General features: G+C 33.9%; 1 protein-coding gene across 2 annotated transcripts in view; it reads left to right on the plus strand.

The window, feature by feature from the left end:
* Cdk13 (cyclin dependent kinase 13) overlaps positions 1-18935 on the plus strand; it is a 101267-nt gene that overhangs the window by 49269 nt on the left and 33063 nt on the right. For both annotated transcript variants that reach the window (XM_028789241.1, XM_028789242.1), the window contains exons 6-7: positions 12505-12694; positions 14036-14092. In XM_028789241.1, the coding sequence (XP_028645074.1) occupies positions 12505-12694; positions 14036-14092 (247 nt within the window). The remainder of the gene's footprint in view (positions 1-12504; positions 12695-14035; positions 14093-18935) is intronic.

Here is an 18935-nt window from a genome sequence, read left to right on the forward strand (position 1 = left end):
TTATGTTGTGTAAATCACCCTGTTTAAAAGTATTCTGTATGCAGCATAGAGGTCAGAATCATCCTGTTACTTCTCACCATTTTTTTTATTTGTGAAGCCCATATTTCTTATTACCTCAGCCTTTGACATGGTTTGCCATCTTTTAAACCTTGCTTTATTGCTTCTGAGTGCATAATTGAAAAGAAAGTACTTACTGCTTGGCTTTAGTTAAAATGTCTCAGATTTGAGACTTAGTGACTTACTGAACATTGTGACTTTATTAGTAAGTTGTTTATCTCTTCTGAGACTGTTTCTTTCCATTCTTAAATGGGTATTTTATGTATATTTTATATATATATATATATAATCTTACTATTTAGCAAAATTGGTCTAAGGACCTTTGCCATGAAGTAGAGTATAGTATAATTTGTTTTACCATTATACCACTTTGCAGACAGATTAGTATATTTGCTCTTCCTTTAACATGCCTAAGTCTCCTGTGGGGTCACTTCTCTGCTTACTTCTCTAATCCCAATTTTGCTATTTTTTTTATTATGAGCTAAGCTTCACTTATATGAGTCTTTGAGGCTCACAAATAGCCTAGGAAACTTTGATGGATTAGTTTTCGTTCTCTCTCTCTCTCTCTCTCTCTCTCTCTCTCTCTCTTCTCTCTCTCTCTCTTTCTCTCTCTCTCACACACATACATACACACACACACACAGGACTCACACCTTGGCACCAATTCCTTCAGAGTCTGGTGTTATGGAATTGAAATTTAAATGATGGATTTCTTGCTATTTAATATTACTTTATTCATTGATGAGGCCTTATACATCTAATAAGTATTTCCAACTTCCACTAGAGTGACACACAATTTAAAGAAACTCTCTACTAAAAAAAGATTTTTTAAAAAAACACCTTCCCAATAACTAAAAATAATTACTCAGCTTATTATTTTATTTACAAAAATAGAAGCTATACCTATATTTTGGGAACCTGCCAGCCAGAGTCAATCACTACAGAATTTGTTAAGATGGTTAGTTGCTGAGTGAATAAATGAGCTTTGCTTTATAGTACTGTCTAAACTTTTAGAACTTCTGAAAAGGTTAGTAGTGAGTTTGAAAGAATCGTCAACAGTCTTTCTTATATTCTGTTCTTGGTTATAATTCTTTTGCCTTATTAAATTATAAATTCTCTGAAACCTCATTTTTAAAAATTCTTCTACAATGTACCCCATTTTGCAAAACAAATTTTTATAGATTTTAATGCCTACTTCAAGATATCTATTATTCAGATTAAAAACTTAGTGTTTTGGTACTTGAAAAAATAGTGTTTCACTTTAAAAAATAGTGTTTTGGTACTTGAAATTACTGACATACGTCCTAAGATAGCCAAATTCTGCTATTTCTGCCATTATGTGTTTGTTGAGTTATGGTGCTTTCACTATATTAGTGTTTAAGTATTTAGGAAATATGAATACTCTTTAGATTTGTATTTTTTTTAAAAAAAAATCAAGGAAAGAAATTGGGTATATAGTAGGGCATGCCTGTAATTCTAGTACTTAAGAAGCAGAGGTAGGTAGGTCTTTCTGAGTATGAGACCATCCTGGTCTACATAATGAGTTCCAGGCAAGCCAGTGTTATAGAGTGAGTCTTTAAACACCATAGATTCACTGGACCAAGAAAAGATTTGTATCTTGATAGAATGTACAGTGTAAGGTTTCATTATACCACTCAGAAGGGACAGCCTAAAAATACAAATTGTCTATTTCTTGAAATTTTCATGTAATTGTTTCAGAGCATGACTGGTGAAGAGTTAACTGAAACGGGTTAAGGATGGGCTTCTGCTGGTCTATATATTCTCATATGTAGACCAGTATGCCCAAATTGTTTCAACTTACATATCATCTAGAAAATAGGTGGTATATGTTCTTGCTGCTTCTATTTAACACCATACTGGTATTAGTCATAGCAATTGCAGTAGAAAATGAAATAAGATAGCCAGATTAGAAAAGAAGCAAAACCATTTGTGTGTGTGTGTGTGTGCGCGTGCGTGCGTGCGTGTGTGTATGTGTGTCCATTATAGAAAAGCTCCAATATGTGCTTGTGCAAATTATGGACAAGATAAAGAGCAATAAACACAACCAGTTACGTTCACAGAATAAAACATCTAAGAATAAATTGATAATGCAAGGTTTGTAGCTTGAAAGGTGAGAGAAACCACTGAAAGAATTTTAAGAAGGCTAAATAGAAAATATTCCATTTTCAAAGCTTAGGAGAATTAATCCTATTAAGATAACTCTGTCCAATTTATCTTCATCGTTATTACAGACTTTCTCAAAATTAGAGGTGGCCTCTTTTGATTTTTTTAACTTATTTTTAAAAATTTAAGAATTACATTTATTTGTTGGGAGGAGGGTGCCACTGTGTGTATGTAGAAGTCAGAGGACAACTTGGTGATAGTACCTTATATCATATGGGTCCTGGAGAACCAAACTCTGGGTGTCTGGGCTTGGCATTGAGCGCCTTCACCTGTTGAGCTGTTTTGTTAGACCAAAAAAACTACTGACAAGAAAATTCTAATATAAGTACAAGATCTGGGAAAATGTATAGCTGGTCATTTGCTATTTTGTGGGTTTTTCTAACCACCTTTATTGTTTCACCCCTTATCACCAGATAGTGAAAGGAGGGAGAGAGGGAGAGATCCTTGAATCTAATTTCTTTCTTGTCTTCTTTGAGCATAATTACTAACAAACTACAACCATCAGTCACCTACCTCATCGTTGGGAATCTAGCATATATATGCCCTCTGAAAAATTTCCAGAATTCCAAATGTTACACAATCACAAAAAATATCTGCAGCTGGCAAAAACCACACCTATGCTAGAGCACAAGGCAAATCATAGTCAGCTGCTGCAAAGCCCCATATCCTCATACCGGGAATCATGTCCTCATTGCATTTCTCTGTGTGTGTGTTTTAAAGAAACCAAAATTCCAGCATTCTCACTACAGCAGTCACTGTGGTCTGAGAAGAAAGAGAAATATTGAGTGTATTGCATTTAAATCTTAACTGCAGGGTTAAAGTGACCATAACTGGCACTACTATCAGAGTAAGTTAATGATCAGAAAAGAATTTACACTCATAAATCAGTTGATCCTAGTATTTGAGTTAGACTAAAGTGCTAAATGTTGTTAGATGACATCAAAAGCACAAACAGTAAAGAAAAGATAGTTCATTAAGCTTCAACGGCGTTAAATTGGTTATACTATCCACAATGTAAAGAGGCTGGGCATGATGGTGAAAGAGGCTGAGTTTGATGGGACATGCCTTAATCACATCACTTTGGAGATAGAGGCAGGTGGATCTATCTATGTAATAATTTCCATACCAGCTTGGTCAGCCTGGTTGAGTGAGACCCTATTTACAAACAAAAGTAAGAAAAGGAAGAAATGAAAAACTAACACATGATAGGAGAGACTAATTGTAAGTCATATCTGATACGGGACTTGTAACAAGAATGTAAAAATCAATTTTAAACTAAATAATTAAAAGACAAGCTGATTTAAAGGACCTAAGTAGATTTTCTTTCCAAGATGAAGAACAAATAGTCAAGAATCACATGGACAAAAAAAGTTCAACATGATAGCCATTCAGGAAATATAACTCAAAGCCATAGTAATACGCTAGCTTTCCTTAATTAGGATGCTTTATGAAACAGAGCAAAACCAGCATAGGGATTATATATATATACTTTGACTAGGATGGTTAAATACACTGAGACAAAAAGTAGAGTGGTGTCTGTGGAGCTTTAGAAGGGTAGGAGACTGTTACTGGATATTAGACGGTCAGAGAAGTCCAGTTGTGCAAAGACAGGAAGAGTTACAGAGGTGAGTGGTGGTTGTATTTGTACTACTGTGTGAATATAATTATCTTTGAACTGCATACCTAAAAATAATTAAGATGGAGAGTTTTGTTATTACTGATTTAAAAAAAACTCTGAGTATTTTCTTCCCTTTGTACTCTGTTTTCCTCTTCTGGAAAAAATACTAATTAAGTTTATTGTGGTCATTTAATGTTAAAATGTAAGTGAAGCACTTTGTAAGATAGGAACAATATATAGTGGTAGGTTGATGATAAGAGCAAAATGAGATCGCTAGTAGAAGCAATTATTTTTTATTAGGAAGGAAGAATAGAGATTGAAGAAGTGAATAGTTTTAAATCTGTACTACAACTTACCATGTGGAAATCAGACATAGTTACTAAAATCAGAAGTTAACTTTTAAAAATAAACCTTTGGGGTCAGGAGAAGTGGCTCATTGGCTAATAATACTTGTTTTGCAACCATGGACACTAAAGTTTTAAGCACCCTTGTAAATCCATGCATCCCTATAACCCCAGCATAGGGTGTTTCACATAGGTGTATTTAGACTTGAGTTCTCTGCTAAACAATCACACAGATAGTGAGCTTGTTGGCCAGCCTGCCAAACTATCTGAAATGGGGAGCTTCAGGTTCAATGAAAGCTCTTGTGTAAGGTAGAGGAATATAACAGTATCCTCTGGTCTCATGTGTACATAAGTCTCCCCACCAACAAGATATAGCCTTTCTGGATGCTTAGACATCTCTAATTATTAGGACTAGGCAGAGAAATCTTGTCTTGAAAACTCTCTCCTCCCCACCTCCACCCCCTCCTCCCAAAGAAAGAAAGGAAAAGAGAGAGGGGAAAAAAAAACCAAACAAACCAGACTGAGTAAGCCATGGAAAGCAAGCTAAGTACACATTAGTATTATTAGTCTGTGGTTTCTGTTAAGTTCCTGCCGATAAGTTCCCACCTTGAGTTCTAGCCTTGGCTTCCCCTGGTGATGGACTTTTACCTGCAGCCAAATAAACCCCTTCCTCAGTTTCTTTAGGTCATAGTTGTTATCACAGCAATAGACATAGAAAGCAAACTAAGAACGGGTTAGAGCAGTCGTTTTGTGTCATTATTTTTTCCCATTGTTGTTTCTTAACTTTCATTTTCTATGTCTCGAGCTTTATTTCTTCCTTAGTACTTTTTGTGTGTATGTATGGGTGAGGTTGAGGGGTTGCCATTAGTGGCCCCATCTGTTGAACATCTACAGTTTCTTCCCCCAAGTTACTATGTTGCTTATGAATGGCCACTTTGAGCTTCTGATGGTCCTGCTCCCACCACCTGAGTGTTAGTTAGGATTGCAACTGGGTGTCTGTCACTACACCTTGTTTTATGCTGTGCTAGAGGTCAGGCCATCTTGTCAGGCAAGCATTCTACCACTCAGCTAGCCCCCTAGCTTGACAAGTATTTGGGTTTTTTTTGTTTTTGTTTCTTTGTTTGCTTTTTGTATTTTTTTCTAGTTAGAATGATAAAGAAATGTTTTGATACCAAAAATGTATTTGTTTTACATTGTTTCAAATTGTTGCCCTGAATAAAGTCCTGAATTTTCTATCCTGTCTTCCTCACTGAACATTTTCTGTTACATTTCCTTATTAATTGTTGTATTTTAATTTCTGGTGTGTGGAGATCTGCTCTTTTTCTCTAAAACATAGTTATTTACATATATATGTGGATACAAGGTCTGAAACTTTGATTGATGTGAATGAAATTACAGTGATATGAGGGACAAGGATCTATGAAAAAGTGTTCATAGGGGAGAATCTTATAAGGCTACCCCCAGCTGAGGAGCTGCAAATGGCTGCTAAGGTTGGTCAGGTGTGACCTGTGGTATATGTTTCCATAGACGGCCATGCAACCTTGAGCATAGGGGTAGTACTAGTTGGACTCAGTTATTTAGAAACAAAGGTGGAGGCTTGAATTTAGGGAAAGGTTGTGAGTTGGATTTGGGAGGACCGAGAATGAATGTAGTCTAAATACTGAAGAAAGAATAAAATACTGAGGGTATGGATCATTGATAGAAGTATTAATATAATGATATAAAGTGAAATTATCTTAACCTTTAAAAAGGACATGATATGATACTTTGAACATAATAAATATATAATAAACTTTTTAAGTAAAATGTTCGTTTTAACTTACTGTTCTAATTTGGACTTTTAGTTACAAGGTTTTTTTTTATAATATTGCTTATAATAATACAAGCAATTTATGTACTAACAAGAGGAATAATGAATGTCAACACACATTACCACTGGGAAATACTATAGGGCCATTAAAAACATGTCAAAACTAAGTTAAGAAAAATTGTTTCATTGATACTTGGAAAAGAATAGGTAAAGTTTAATATAATATTTATGTTAATATATTCTAGGACCACAAGGAAATTTTGGAGTTGAATATATATAATATATATTCTATATATATATATATATTTTTTTTCTTAAGTGTGTAGTAACCACTTAGTTTATCACCTGTAAACACATGCCATTTATTACTGTCAGAGAACATATAGAAGGTGGTAACAGTATCTTTCTGTTAAAAATATAAATTTAAGCAAAACTATTGAGAGCATTACTTAAACAATTACTAGCATATTGAACCTCTATAGATTTAGTTTGTGGAATTGAGTAATATGATTATTGGGGGCTGATCACCAGGCTGGAAATTCTGACAGGAATTGGTTATACATCCTTGGGTCCAAAAGTCTAGAAATTGATTCCCCCTTTCCTCATTTGTATACACCAATCCTTTTTCTTTTCTCTGTGATCTTATTATAATCATTATTTTTCCCTTCCCTTTCCTCCCTTCAAATCCATACCTTGAGGGAGCGGCCTGTAGCTTTAGTGACTGTTGGGGGACGCTTCTGACTCATTATTGCGTCAGATATTTCTTCTGTTTCCTTCTCTTCTTTTAAAGCCTTGAAGGAATGTCAGCATTTGTGATTGCTTTATGGTCCTTGGATGTTCTGCTTTTTTGTATCACTCCCTCCCCATACACACTCATTTCTGAACATTCCTATTCATACATCTTTGTACTCAGTGATTCTTTCCTTGGATGTGTTTGGTATACTTGTTGAACCTTTTTTTTACTTTCTTTAAAAGTAGAAACATTTTGTTCTCCTTTATTTTACAGGTGCTTTTTTTAGAACAAAACCTTTAGCATAGACAAACAAGAAGAAATAACAGAGTTTGTTTTTACTTCACTGATTTCCAAAATTAATAGAATTACTAATATATGTAAATATAAGATTTCAAAATATAGGACCCTTTCTATGTAGAATAATGAAATAATAAGACACCGATAAGCCCTCCTTTATTTTTCTAACAGTTACGTGACTTTCAAAGTATTCTCATATGTCCTGACTTGATTTTGCACAAGAGATGAACACAAAAGTCATCATTGCATCACACAGCAAGCAAAGAATACAAATTGAAGTGGTTTTAGATCAGTATAGGATACTGAAAAGACATTCTTTATTTCTGGTACAGTGTTGAAGTTCCAACTTGTCTTAATTCTTAGAACTTGTATTTCTCTATGTAAATGTCCATCTTTTCTTAAATGTGCACTTTGTTCAGTTAGTGTTCTTAGCATATTCATCCTAGCATGTAAAAGTTCCTCATCAGACAATTCTAATACATCTATTGTATTTACTTTTGAAGTTGATGCTTAATTGTATTTCTTGAGCCTGTGTTTTAATATGTCTTGTAAATTTTCTTTGAAGTCCTAAATAATACATTTATTATTTCTGAGGTACATAGGTCTTCAGTGTAAGGTTTTATACTCACCTGGCTATTTGTCTGGACTATTTTTAGTATTTTCTATACTTGCTAGTATTTGAGGCTAAAATTTCCTTTCTTGTTATGGCTTGTCTTTCTAGTTCATTCTTCAGTTTGTTTGATTTTTTTTTTTTTTTTAAATAGAGCCTGAGCTCCTTTTGATGCACTCTAGTTTGTCAGTTGTGAGCCTATTAATGGTATGAAATTGGAGGTAGGAGAACTGTTATATCTTTAGTCTTTTGCAGGCTTGTGCTCCAAGGCTGTGATGTTCATAGGTACTTTTTAACTGTGGCTGGCTTTTCTGCACTCTAATTGACATGGAAGCAGAGTGTACCAGAGTTGAGGCTTGTTGGTTAAGCTCTAAGAAAAACTTTCTCTGAAGGATAAGCTTCAGGCCAGTGATTCTCAACCTTCCTAATGCTGTAACCTTTTAATATAATTCCTCATGCTGTGGTGACCTCAACCATACAATTATTTTCATTGGTACTTCACAGCTAAGTTTGCTACTGTTATGAATCATAAGGTAAATATCTGGCTTTTCAAGTTGTCTTAGATGACCCCTGTGAAAGGGTTGTTGATCTTCCAAAGGGGTGGTGACCCATGGATTGAGAACCACTGTCCTGGGCATATTGTTTATTCTTTCTCCTGATTTTACTGAAAGCACAATATACATTTTTTCACTAGCATTTTGGCATAGGGCTTCTAGTGATAAATATTTATCTGTCTGTTTTTCTAACTTAAAAATAATAATCACACTTATTTGTCATCTTACTACTGTTTTGTGCTGTTGACTGCTGGTTAGGGGTGTTTTCCCTTATTCTCACAATAGGGAATTATTTTCAACAAATATTTCTTCTGTTTTTATTTCTTAGTTCTATAATTGATATGTTTGCTTTTTATGTTGATGGACATTCTTAGGATTCTTTTTTCATTACTGTATCTGAGTAGGTGTTCAGTTATCTTACTACCACTTACTTAGAAGACCATTTTACTGCTTGAAATACATTTTTGTGTTCTATCTCTCTATCTCCCTCTCTGTCTCTGGGTGGTAGGTAGGTATATGTGTGGTGTAGGTACCTGTTTGTTGGCTATGTTAAGTGCATGTAGAAGCTAGAGGTCACTATCAGGTGTATTCTTAAATTGTTCTCTACTTTAGTGTTTGAGACAGGTTTTCTCATTGTCAGCTAGTCTGGGAATCGGTCTCTCTCCTGCTTCCCAACACTGATATTAAAGTCAATGCAGCTGTGCCTTGCACATATGTGCTGGTAATCTGTAATCAGGTCCTCTTGCTTGCCTGTCACTTGAGCTGTCTCCCAGCATCACAGTCTATTCTACAGTATAAGTTTAGTGTGTACTTGGAATCTGTATTGATTTCTTGCATCACACTTTTTGATTATAGAAATAATTTACATTATAATTAAAAATTTTAAAAATAGGAATGTAGAGCTATTGTTTATATATCCCTTTTCTTTTTCAGATGCTCTTACACATTGTAGAGAAAAAAAAAACCTTTCACTGATTGTACTTGTTACTTTTGCTGTCATAAAATACCCAGACAAAAACAAAGTTAGGGGAAAAATTTTATTGGCTTATAGTTCATGAGGAAATGTGGTCCAACATGGTGGGGAAGCTATGACATGGCAGTGAGGAAGCAGAGTGATCGCATTTCATTTGTACACTGGAAGTAGTGAGAGGGAATCACAAGTGAATTCAGTCTAGAAACCTGAAAGCCTGCCCTCATTGATGTACTTACAGGATTCCACCTCTTAAAGATTCCATAATCTTCTCAGTGCTGTTAACTTGGCATCAAGTGTTCCAGTACGTATGCCTATGGGGTCATTTTATCATTTACAGCACCACACTGATATTTTATCTTTTAACTGGTAGCCAATATTAATGACTATTTTTCTGCATTGTTTTTACTCTTTCTAATAATTTTCCATTGAATTTTATGGTTTCTGGAAATGGAATGTCATCTTGTATTATTTTAGTTTGTAAGCCTCCCATTCATTGCTACTTGATAGAAACAGAATCGGAAGCTTTCTATTTCAAATTAAAATATTATCTAATGATTTTGTTACAGAATGGAACAGATGAAATTACTCAACTTTAATAATTTCTAGCTCAGTGTGTAGTGGGTAATTTCAATATATAATCAGTTTATCATAAATTATTGAAGATTTTGTTTCTGTATTTGTGTGTGTGTTTGTGCACATGTGTGCATGTGGATGTTCAGAAGAGGATGTATCTCCTGGAGCTATAATTACAGGCAGTTGTAAGCCACTTGATATCAGTGTGGGGAATTGAACTCAGTTCTACAAGAGCAACAAGGACAATTAACCATTCAGCTCTCTCTAGCCGATTATCCATTCTTACCATTTAGTAGTAGTAGTATATATCTCTGAGTCAAGATCCTGTTATATAATTACCAGTTTGGCCTTGCATTAGAGATTTTTCTGTCTGTTTCATGCCTCTGTACTTAATACCTAACTCACTGTAGTGTATTACTAAGATATTTTAAATTTGTTTTATATTAAGTATTTGAAATCTGGTGCATATTTTATATTTAAAACAATTTTGACTAAGCCATAAGTGCTCAGTAGCTACCTGTGGGCTCCTAGCTAACTCTGGGTTGTGCAATTGGAAATAAGACATATCTTATAAATATTTATACTATGTTTCCCCCACTACATCTGTGTTAATATTGTATATACTCTTGAAATCTTTTTGTTTAAATACCATATTGTTTTGATATGTATATTTGGAGTTATAATGAGATTAAGCATCTTTAATGTTGTTTTGGACCGTTTTGTTTTTGTTTGTTCCTTTTTTTTTTTTTTAAATATTGGAGGCTCCATTTAACCTGATACAAAGTTGTGGATGACTTTGAACTTTTTTTGTTTTTTGTTTTTTTTTGTTTTTTTGTTTTTGTTTTTTTTTTTGGTTTTTCGAGACAGGGTTTCTCTGTGTAGCTCTGGCTGTCCTGGAACTCACTCTGTAGACCAGGCTGGCCTCGAACTCAGAAATCCACCTGCCTCTGCCTCCAAGTGTTGGGATTAAAGGCGTGCGCCACCACCACCCAGAGACTTTGAACTTCTGATCCTCTCTTTTTACCTTTAAAGTGCTAGGGTTACCTGCATACACCATTGTGGCTTTCTGACATCCATTGTATTTCTCATAATGAGCTATGGGATACATTTCTTTTGTATTGGTTTTATAGGCCTTCTTTTATATTAAGGATGCTTACTTTGTTATATTGCGGACAATATTTCCCATTTGTCTTTTCCCTGTTCTATATTGTTTTCTAGTAGTAGTCCTGAGTCATTATTTAGTGGAAGCTGTAAGTTAGATTTTCATTAGTTTATCTGTGATGGTACTGCTTATCTCCCTCTGGATTATAATTTTACCTAAATGATTTTTTCAATTATTTTATTATTTATTTAATCTTGAAATTAATGTTTCCATAATTAATGGGTAAACATTTGTAATTTGTTTTCTGATGTGTATTTTATTTCACTGTTCTGTCTTTAAGCGTGATAGGGCAGATTAATTTCTTGTAGGGCAAAGTATATTTTCAACAGTGTTTAGATGATGATCAGATACAGTTTCCTCAAGGTGAATTTTACAGTTATTTTGTCAAGTTAAGTGCTCACCTCCTCAGGCAAAATAATAAAACCTAGCCACTAGTTTTTTTTTTTAATTGAAATTACATTATAGTATTTTCTCTTTTGATGTTTAATTCTTGTTATAATTTAGTCCTAGTCATTTGTATCTTGTCATTTGTATTACTGTAGTATTATTAAAAAGTTTTTATTTGTGAGAATGTGTGCTCCTATGGTGTAGGCTGGAGGGGGATGAAGGCTGTCCTGTTATCTTTATGTAATTTTTCCAGAGATAGGTTTTCTTATTGACCCTGAAGCTTCTTAAAATTTGCACATTAACATCTACACAAAATTAGTAACCATGAAGATTTTTGTCTTAAACAGTGCCTAGCATTTTCTTGTCAAATATGCATGCCACTGGTTCTTGTCTTCAGAAAGGTACTATAATAAATTTTTAGAAGACATCCTTCTATTGTGTCATTTTTAAAAGTTCTTTGCTCTGTTTAAAGTTAGGAGCTGATTGTGAATTGTGTTGGGTGTCTTCTTTGGCATAATACGAGTTTTTCTCTTTTCATAGATGATGACATGGCTTTTGTTAGCTTTTCTTTTTTCTTTTTCTGTTTTGGTTTTTCAAGACAGAGCTTCTTTGTAGAACTCACTTTGTAAAGCTTTGCTTGATTATAATGTTTATTTATTTAATTTTGGATTCAATTTGTATAAGTTTTATTTAAGAGTTTTAAACACTAAACACTGGTTGTATAAAGTTGTAATTTTTATGCTTACAAATACAGTCTTATATAAGGAAATTTAATATAAATCACCTAAAGATAACTTTGGTCTATTTGGATTCACATTCGTGTATTAAAAGCAATTCTTTGTACAACTTTTTAATATTCTTTGAGCCATACAAATTGTATTCAATTTCTTCTGAAAAACAATTTGTCTGATACAGGGAAGAATTTAATCAGATCAAAAACTATAAATAGTGTGGAAATTAGCAAAGATGATCTGTATCATAATGGCTCTCATTAGAAGAAAACTGCTTTTGCTGTTTTCTTGAGACGCATATTTTTCATACTAAGTTCTGAGAGAGTAAACGAGTCTTACAAGTAAACGACAAAGTCGTTATTATTTTCAAGGATCAGTTCCCTTATACCAGTATTTTATCAAAGTTATTTGAACCTCTAGATAGGTTGTAGGAATAAAAGCCTTTAATATGTTAATTATTCTCATTCTCAGGTGCATTTTACCTGGTGTTTGAATATATGGACCATGATCTGATGGGACTGCTGGAATCAGGCTTGGTTCATTTTAATGAAAACCATATAAAATCTTTTATGAGACAGCTCATGGAAGGCCTGGATTATTGTCATAAGAAGAACTTTTTGCATAGAGATATTAAGTGTTCAAATATCCTTCTAAATAATAGGTATGAATATGAAATTTATGTATTTAAAGTGTTAATTTAATAGATAACTTCCTATAAATTCAGTTTATTGCTTTTAATATCTTGGATAAGGAGCAACAGTCAGTTAGTATTGCCTCTACAGTTGTTCTCCAGTAGCTCCAGTAATGATTTGCAATGTACATGCGTCCTTTTTGCTTGGTATTCTTCCAGATAATTTGAAATGAATGAATCTAATAATGGATAATAAGATTTTAGCTTTAGGTTATGTACAGGTTTTACAAAAAAAAATTAAATTCTTTTTTTAAAAATTTTATTTGTATTGAATGAGTGTTTTGCTTGCTTGTGTGTCTGTGTACAATGTTTACAGTGTCTGTGGAAGCTAGAAGAGGGTGTTAGATACTCTGGAACTGGAGTTACAGATGTTTGTTAGTTACCAAATGGGTGCTGGGAATGGAACCCTGGTTTTCTGGAAGAGCAGCCAGCACTCTTAGCTTCTGAGTTATTGCTTTGTCCTTATCCCACCTCCAAGTATTAGATCTTTTACATGTATTTTTAAAATATTTATATATGATTTATGGTAAATATTTTCAGAAACAGCATAATTCTAGTATTATTCTTGTGCTTAGTACTATTTTTAAAATTTGAGTAAAACATGGATCAATCACCTGGTTTTAAATGGTAGAAAATAATTTGTGCATCCCAACCTTTTAAGAGTTAGAAAATTAAACATACATTTTAAATAATGTGATTTAGTTTTTGAGTACTATTAATATTTCTAGACCAAGGTGTTGTTTGAGGTACTTTCTTAAGTAGGAACTGAAGTAGCTAGCACCTGAGATATTGTTATATTAACACCATTAAGTGCATGTGTTGGGCCCAGTTGGAGGGTCGTTTTAGACTGCATCTTTTTAATAATACCTAGGGATCGGGATCTAAGGGTCTTTATAAAATAAGATAGTATTTGTCTTGGTTATTTAAAATGCAAATGTTATATAAATAGTTGGTACACTATTATGTAGGAAATATTAACACACATGACTGTACATCTTTGGAACAGTATAGTCCCTCCGGTAGTTTTGATCTATATCCAGCTGAATCTGAAAATTAAGAATATTTAGATATGTATGATTGAATGGGCCCGTAACAACAATACCAAGAAACTATCCAAAGCAAAATACTAATTATTAACTTGTAAAATTTCCCATTAGTTAACCTTGCCTGAAGTATAGCAGTGCAATGAGAAAATTTATGTGTGTTTTTGTTTTTAATGTGTTTTCATTGAGCCCTTGCAATAGAATATAAGTATATATTATCAAATCCATGATAGACTCATGCTTTTTTATTTTGTCTTATTTCTACCAGAGGACAGATAAAGCTTGCAGATTTTGGACTTGCTCGTTTGTATAGCTCAGAAGAAAGGTAAGAGTACCTTGAAACAAATTAATGTAAGCACTAAGTTCAGTTTTAAAAGCTATATTTAGAATATTAATTTTTTAAATTTTATGTGTATGAGTCTTTGGCTGTGTGTTTGTATGTTCATCATATGCATGTCTTATACCTATGGAGGAGTCAGAGGAGGGCTGGCCTTTGGAGCCACCGAAACTGGAGTTAATAGAGAGTTGTGAACTCCCATGTGGGTGCTGGGAACTGAACCTAGGTGTCTGAAAAAGCACCAAGTGTTCTAACTGTTGAACTATCTCTCCAGCTCTGATTTTTTTTTTTTTAATTTAACATTTATGTTTCCTGAGTAATAAGGGAGGGGGGAGGAACTGGTTTGGCTGTCTTAATCTTAACATTTTTTATTCAATTTTTAAATAAATTTGATTTTAAATGGTGGATAAATTAAATTTTCTGTTAAAATGTATGACTTTAAATGAGTACAATGAATTTTAAGTTTTAAAAAATTAATAAATGTTTAATGCAGATAAAGACATTAAGGATTTTAATTGTATATTCAATAATAAAGTTTGGTATATTCTTTACAAATAGTACATTTAAATTCTAAACCTCTGTTTTATTATTTTAGACTTCATGGTTTTTGTTTTACTTATATCTACAGTAGTCTGTTTTTTCCAAACTCACTGGAGCTATTTAAACAATGTATATAATACATTGCTTTGAACTATGAATAACATTGTAGAATGGCTAAAGCAGGTGAATTAGCCAGAGTCTTATCTCAGTTTCTTTTAGTGGTGGTTAGAACGTTTAAGATGTGTTAACTTTGAAGAGGACACCAAATTGTTACTAGGTTTATCAACTTGTTTGTTAAATATCTTGAACTTATTCCTCTCATCTAACTGAAGATTTTATATTTTTTGAACAACTCTCAGACTTCAACACACAACTCTTAGCAATTACCATTCTTCACTTTAATTTTTTGAATTGAACTTTTTTAGCTTATATATACAAATGAGATCATGTGGTCTGTGTCTTCTGTTCCTGGTTTATTTACCTTAATGTCCTTCAGGTTCATCGTATTGTTACAACATGTAACAACACAGTATGCATTTTTTATAAAATATTTTATTAGAATTTTTTTTATATACTGTATTTTGGTCATATTCTTTACACTCTCTCCCAGATCCTCCTACCTCCTTATCTACCCAAATTCATGATATTCTAATGTGCACATATACCATACTTCATTAATTCTTCTGTTGTTGGACACATTCAGTTGTGTCTTCGTTATTGTGAAGGACTAAATGACTTTAAGGTATGTGTTGACAGGGTGAAGGACCTATATAGAGTTCAGGTTTTCAACTCTTTTTATTTGTATAAAGTAAAACAGAGTCTCATAATATAACCCAGGCTGACCTTGAACTCAGAGACCCAACTACTTGTACCTCCCAAGTGTTGAAATTAAATATGTATACCTCTGTACCTGGGGCTAAATTTTTAAATATTTCTACCATATAGTAATGTATCTTTTGGTAGAATTTGTCAAGAAAATGGTCTTAATGTTACTTAGTCTAAAACTTCACTTGAATAATTTTTTAAAGTTTTTAAAAGTTTCTGGATATTTGGAGTAATTTTGGTTAATTAATGATTCTGTTTTCTTAATCTCTTGATATTTCACTCTAGTTATATTGTCCTTGATGCGACTTAACTATCATATTTGAATGAATATCTTTCATTCTTCTTAGTTTCTTATGTTTCATCCTAATTTATTAATATTTTACAGCTAATAGGTTATTTATTAAAGGTATTCCCATGCATTTGAAATAGATGTTCCCGATAAAAATTATTGTATGTATGTATGTATGTATGTATGTATGTATGTATGTATGTACATACATACATACATGATATCTATCTTTGACACTGTGTGTGTGTGTGTGTGTGTGTGTGTGAGAGAGAGAGAGAGAGAGAGAGAGAGAGAGAGAGAGAGAGAGAGAGAGAGAGAGAAGATGTGGTAGTTCACTGACATGGTCTCTCGTGGTGGATTGATGTAGGAATTGAGGCTAGAGAAATTTATAACCCTGTAATTTTCAATCTTAAAGTTGTGAATAGTAAGTTCTTTCTGGGGAGGGAGTCAAATTAATGAAAAAAACAACTTTGTATCATTTGTTTTATAAGCAAACATTTATCTTTGAGGGGAGTTGCTTCTTTAGATATCCCTTCTATTTTGCGTGTTTTTTAAAAAATGTTTTTAATATTTACTGGAGAAATCAACTTTCCCATAGGACAGAGTATTTTCCAAAAAAGTTGAAATTTACTGTCTTTTAGAGAAAAAAATTATAAGAGCACACTTATTATTACTGTTTTTAAGTTTGAAGAAAATAAAATAGTTCTAGATTGAGAGACTTTGTTTGTTGTCTTTGCATTACCCTTTAATCAGTTGTAAAGTCCTGTTTCTTGAGATAAGGTCTCACCGTGTAGCCCAGGTTGGCCTCCAACATACTTTATAGTTCAGCTTTGTCTTGAATAGGCCTCTTGATGGAACCTCTGCCACTGTACTGGGGTCGCTGTGAAATCTTGGTTAAGCTAGTAAATTAGTGTCATGACTCTAAATGTTATGATGATGGATTTAATATCTCCAAAGTTGCACCTGGGGGAGATGGCTCAGTAGTTGACAGGACTTACTGCTTTTGCAGAGGGCCCAGGGTTTGGTTTCTAGCAACCACATGACACCTCATTTCCATCTGGAACTCCAGTTCCGGGATATCTAATTCTATCTTCTGGTTCTAGCCTCCATGGGCGTTAGGCATGCACATGGAACATACATACAGGCAGGCAAAACAAATGACGTCCTCAAAAAAGAACAAAATTTTACAGCTCTAAAAACTGAGCTTAAAATGTTGCTTAGTGATAGAGCCCCTTATCTGGTGTTTTTGAGACCGGCAGCCCAATCCACAGAACTATCAAAACCAAAATGCTAAGTTGTGACTTACAAAGTAATCAAACTAATGAACAAACACAGATACCTATTAATGCTTCTAAAAATTGCCATTATTAAGATAAAACTTCTTTAAATAGTAACCAAAGTCTGCTGCATTTCTCTGTGATCCCGTGAAAGGGGAGATGGAGAAAAGGGTTTTTAACACTTTTGCTAACACCAAGCAGAACATGTTAAAAGCGATGTTGCCATCTAGTGGCTATTCCTATCTTGCCATTTGTTCTAGGATTTGGAGAAATTATTTAGCATTATGGCTCATTGTTCTTAAATCTTGAATTGATGTCATTTTAGAGAGAGAAACAGTACTTTACTTCTTTTATGCTTTAAAATATCAAATGTGGTTTTGAGAGAAGGGGACTCTGACCTGCAGAATGGTCTTAATATGTAGCAGCGAACTTTGGGGTTCCTGGGTAATGGTGAGGATCTTTTAGAAGGCTGGAGACCTTAAGACAAGAAAATAATACAGAGTGGTACACGTAACAGTAAATAATATCCCTCAACAGTCTTTACAGTGGAATTCTTACTCAGATCAATGACTTAATTGGACAATCAAAATGAAATTGCAGTTCTTTTCTTATGTACTCTGTTTTGATTATGTAAAATGAGAAAGGCAACTAAATTTTCAAGCAGTGTCCTGCTGTCCCCACCACCCTCCTGGAACCTATCACCCATATTTTCTCTACTGCAAATCTAAATTTCCAGTGTTGATATTTTTTCCTGTTATCAAGCATATGTATTTGTTGCACCTCTCCACTAAAGTGGTGTGCATATCTTAAATTAAGCCATGTTACTTGCCTTGTTTACTATGCCAGAAAAAAGTTAGTTGAAGTTAAAGTACTCTGAGATGGGTACAAATTAAAACACATGGCTCGTTGTTCACATCACCAGTATCCAATAGAGTTAGGGAGTAGATCTGGAATTATGGAGAGAAATACTATAGTGCTTTCTGGCTAAGTCCTTGGATTATACCTTGATCTTGTGAGAGTATCTTTCAGTTAGAGAGTTCTAGGATCCTTGCCAGGTTTCTTTGAATGGTACCATTAGATAAACAACCATTTTTGTAGTTATTTTATAGCAGAGAGTTTGCTGAATTTACTTACATGTTTTGTCTGCATGTATGTATATGCACTATGCATATGTGTAGTACCCAGGGTGGTTTGAAGAGAGTGTTGGATACCTTGGAATTGTAGTTAAATATGGTTTTGAGCTGCCATGTGGGTGCTGGAAGTTGGACCTGGGTTCTCTGAAGAGCTGCCAGTGCTCTTAACTACTGAGACATCTACATCCCCAGATTTGTTGAATTTAACTGGCTTTGCCCTCCCAACTATATTTTTCTAGAAGTAGATTAACAAATTATGTTTTTTTTCACTTTTTTCCATAATCATGTTCAATTCTATTGTATTTAGGTAGTGTTTAAGTACTAAGCTAGGAAGCTAAACATGAAAAAAAAATTGATAATGAGATTAAGGTAAAGGGTTTTTTTTAAAAAAAGCATTTTGTTGTTGTTGTTGCTGTTTCATTATATATTGCTTCATTTTTTGATATGATAATGTCAGCTGCTTTTTTGTTTTTTCTTGGGGGGGGGGTTCAAGACAGGGTTTCTCTGTGTAGCCCTGGCTATCCTGGAACTCACTCTGTAGACCAGGCTGGCCTCGAACTCGGAAATCCACCTGCCCCTGCCTCCCAAGTGCTGGGATTAAAGGCGTGCGCCACCACCGCCCGGCATCAGCTAGCTGCCTTTTCAGAAAGTAATAAAAGTACTCACCCTGCATGCTCAAGGTACTGGTGTTATTTCCTGGTTAGTTTTAGGTTTATAAAACAAATCCAAAGCCATCGGTCTTTTACAGATGAAGGTACTTAATAGCA

Source organism: Grammomys surdaster, unplaced genomic scaffold (genome assembly GCF_004785775.1).
Source record: "Grammomys surdaster isolate TR1022 unplaced genomic scaffold, NIH_TR_1.0 125807, whole genome shotgun sequence".
NCBI lineage: Eukaryota > Metazoa > Chordata > Mammalia > Rodentia > Muridae > Grammomys > Grammomys surdaster.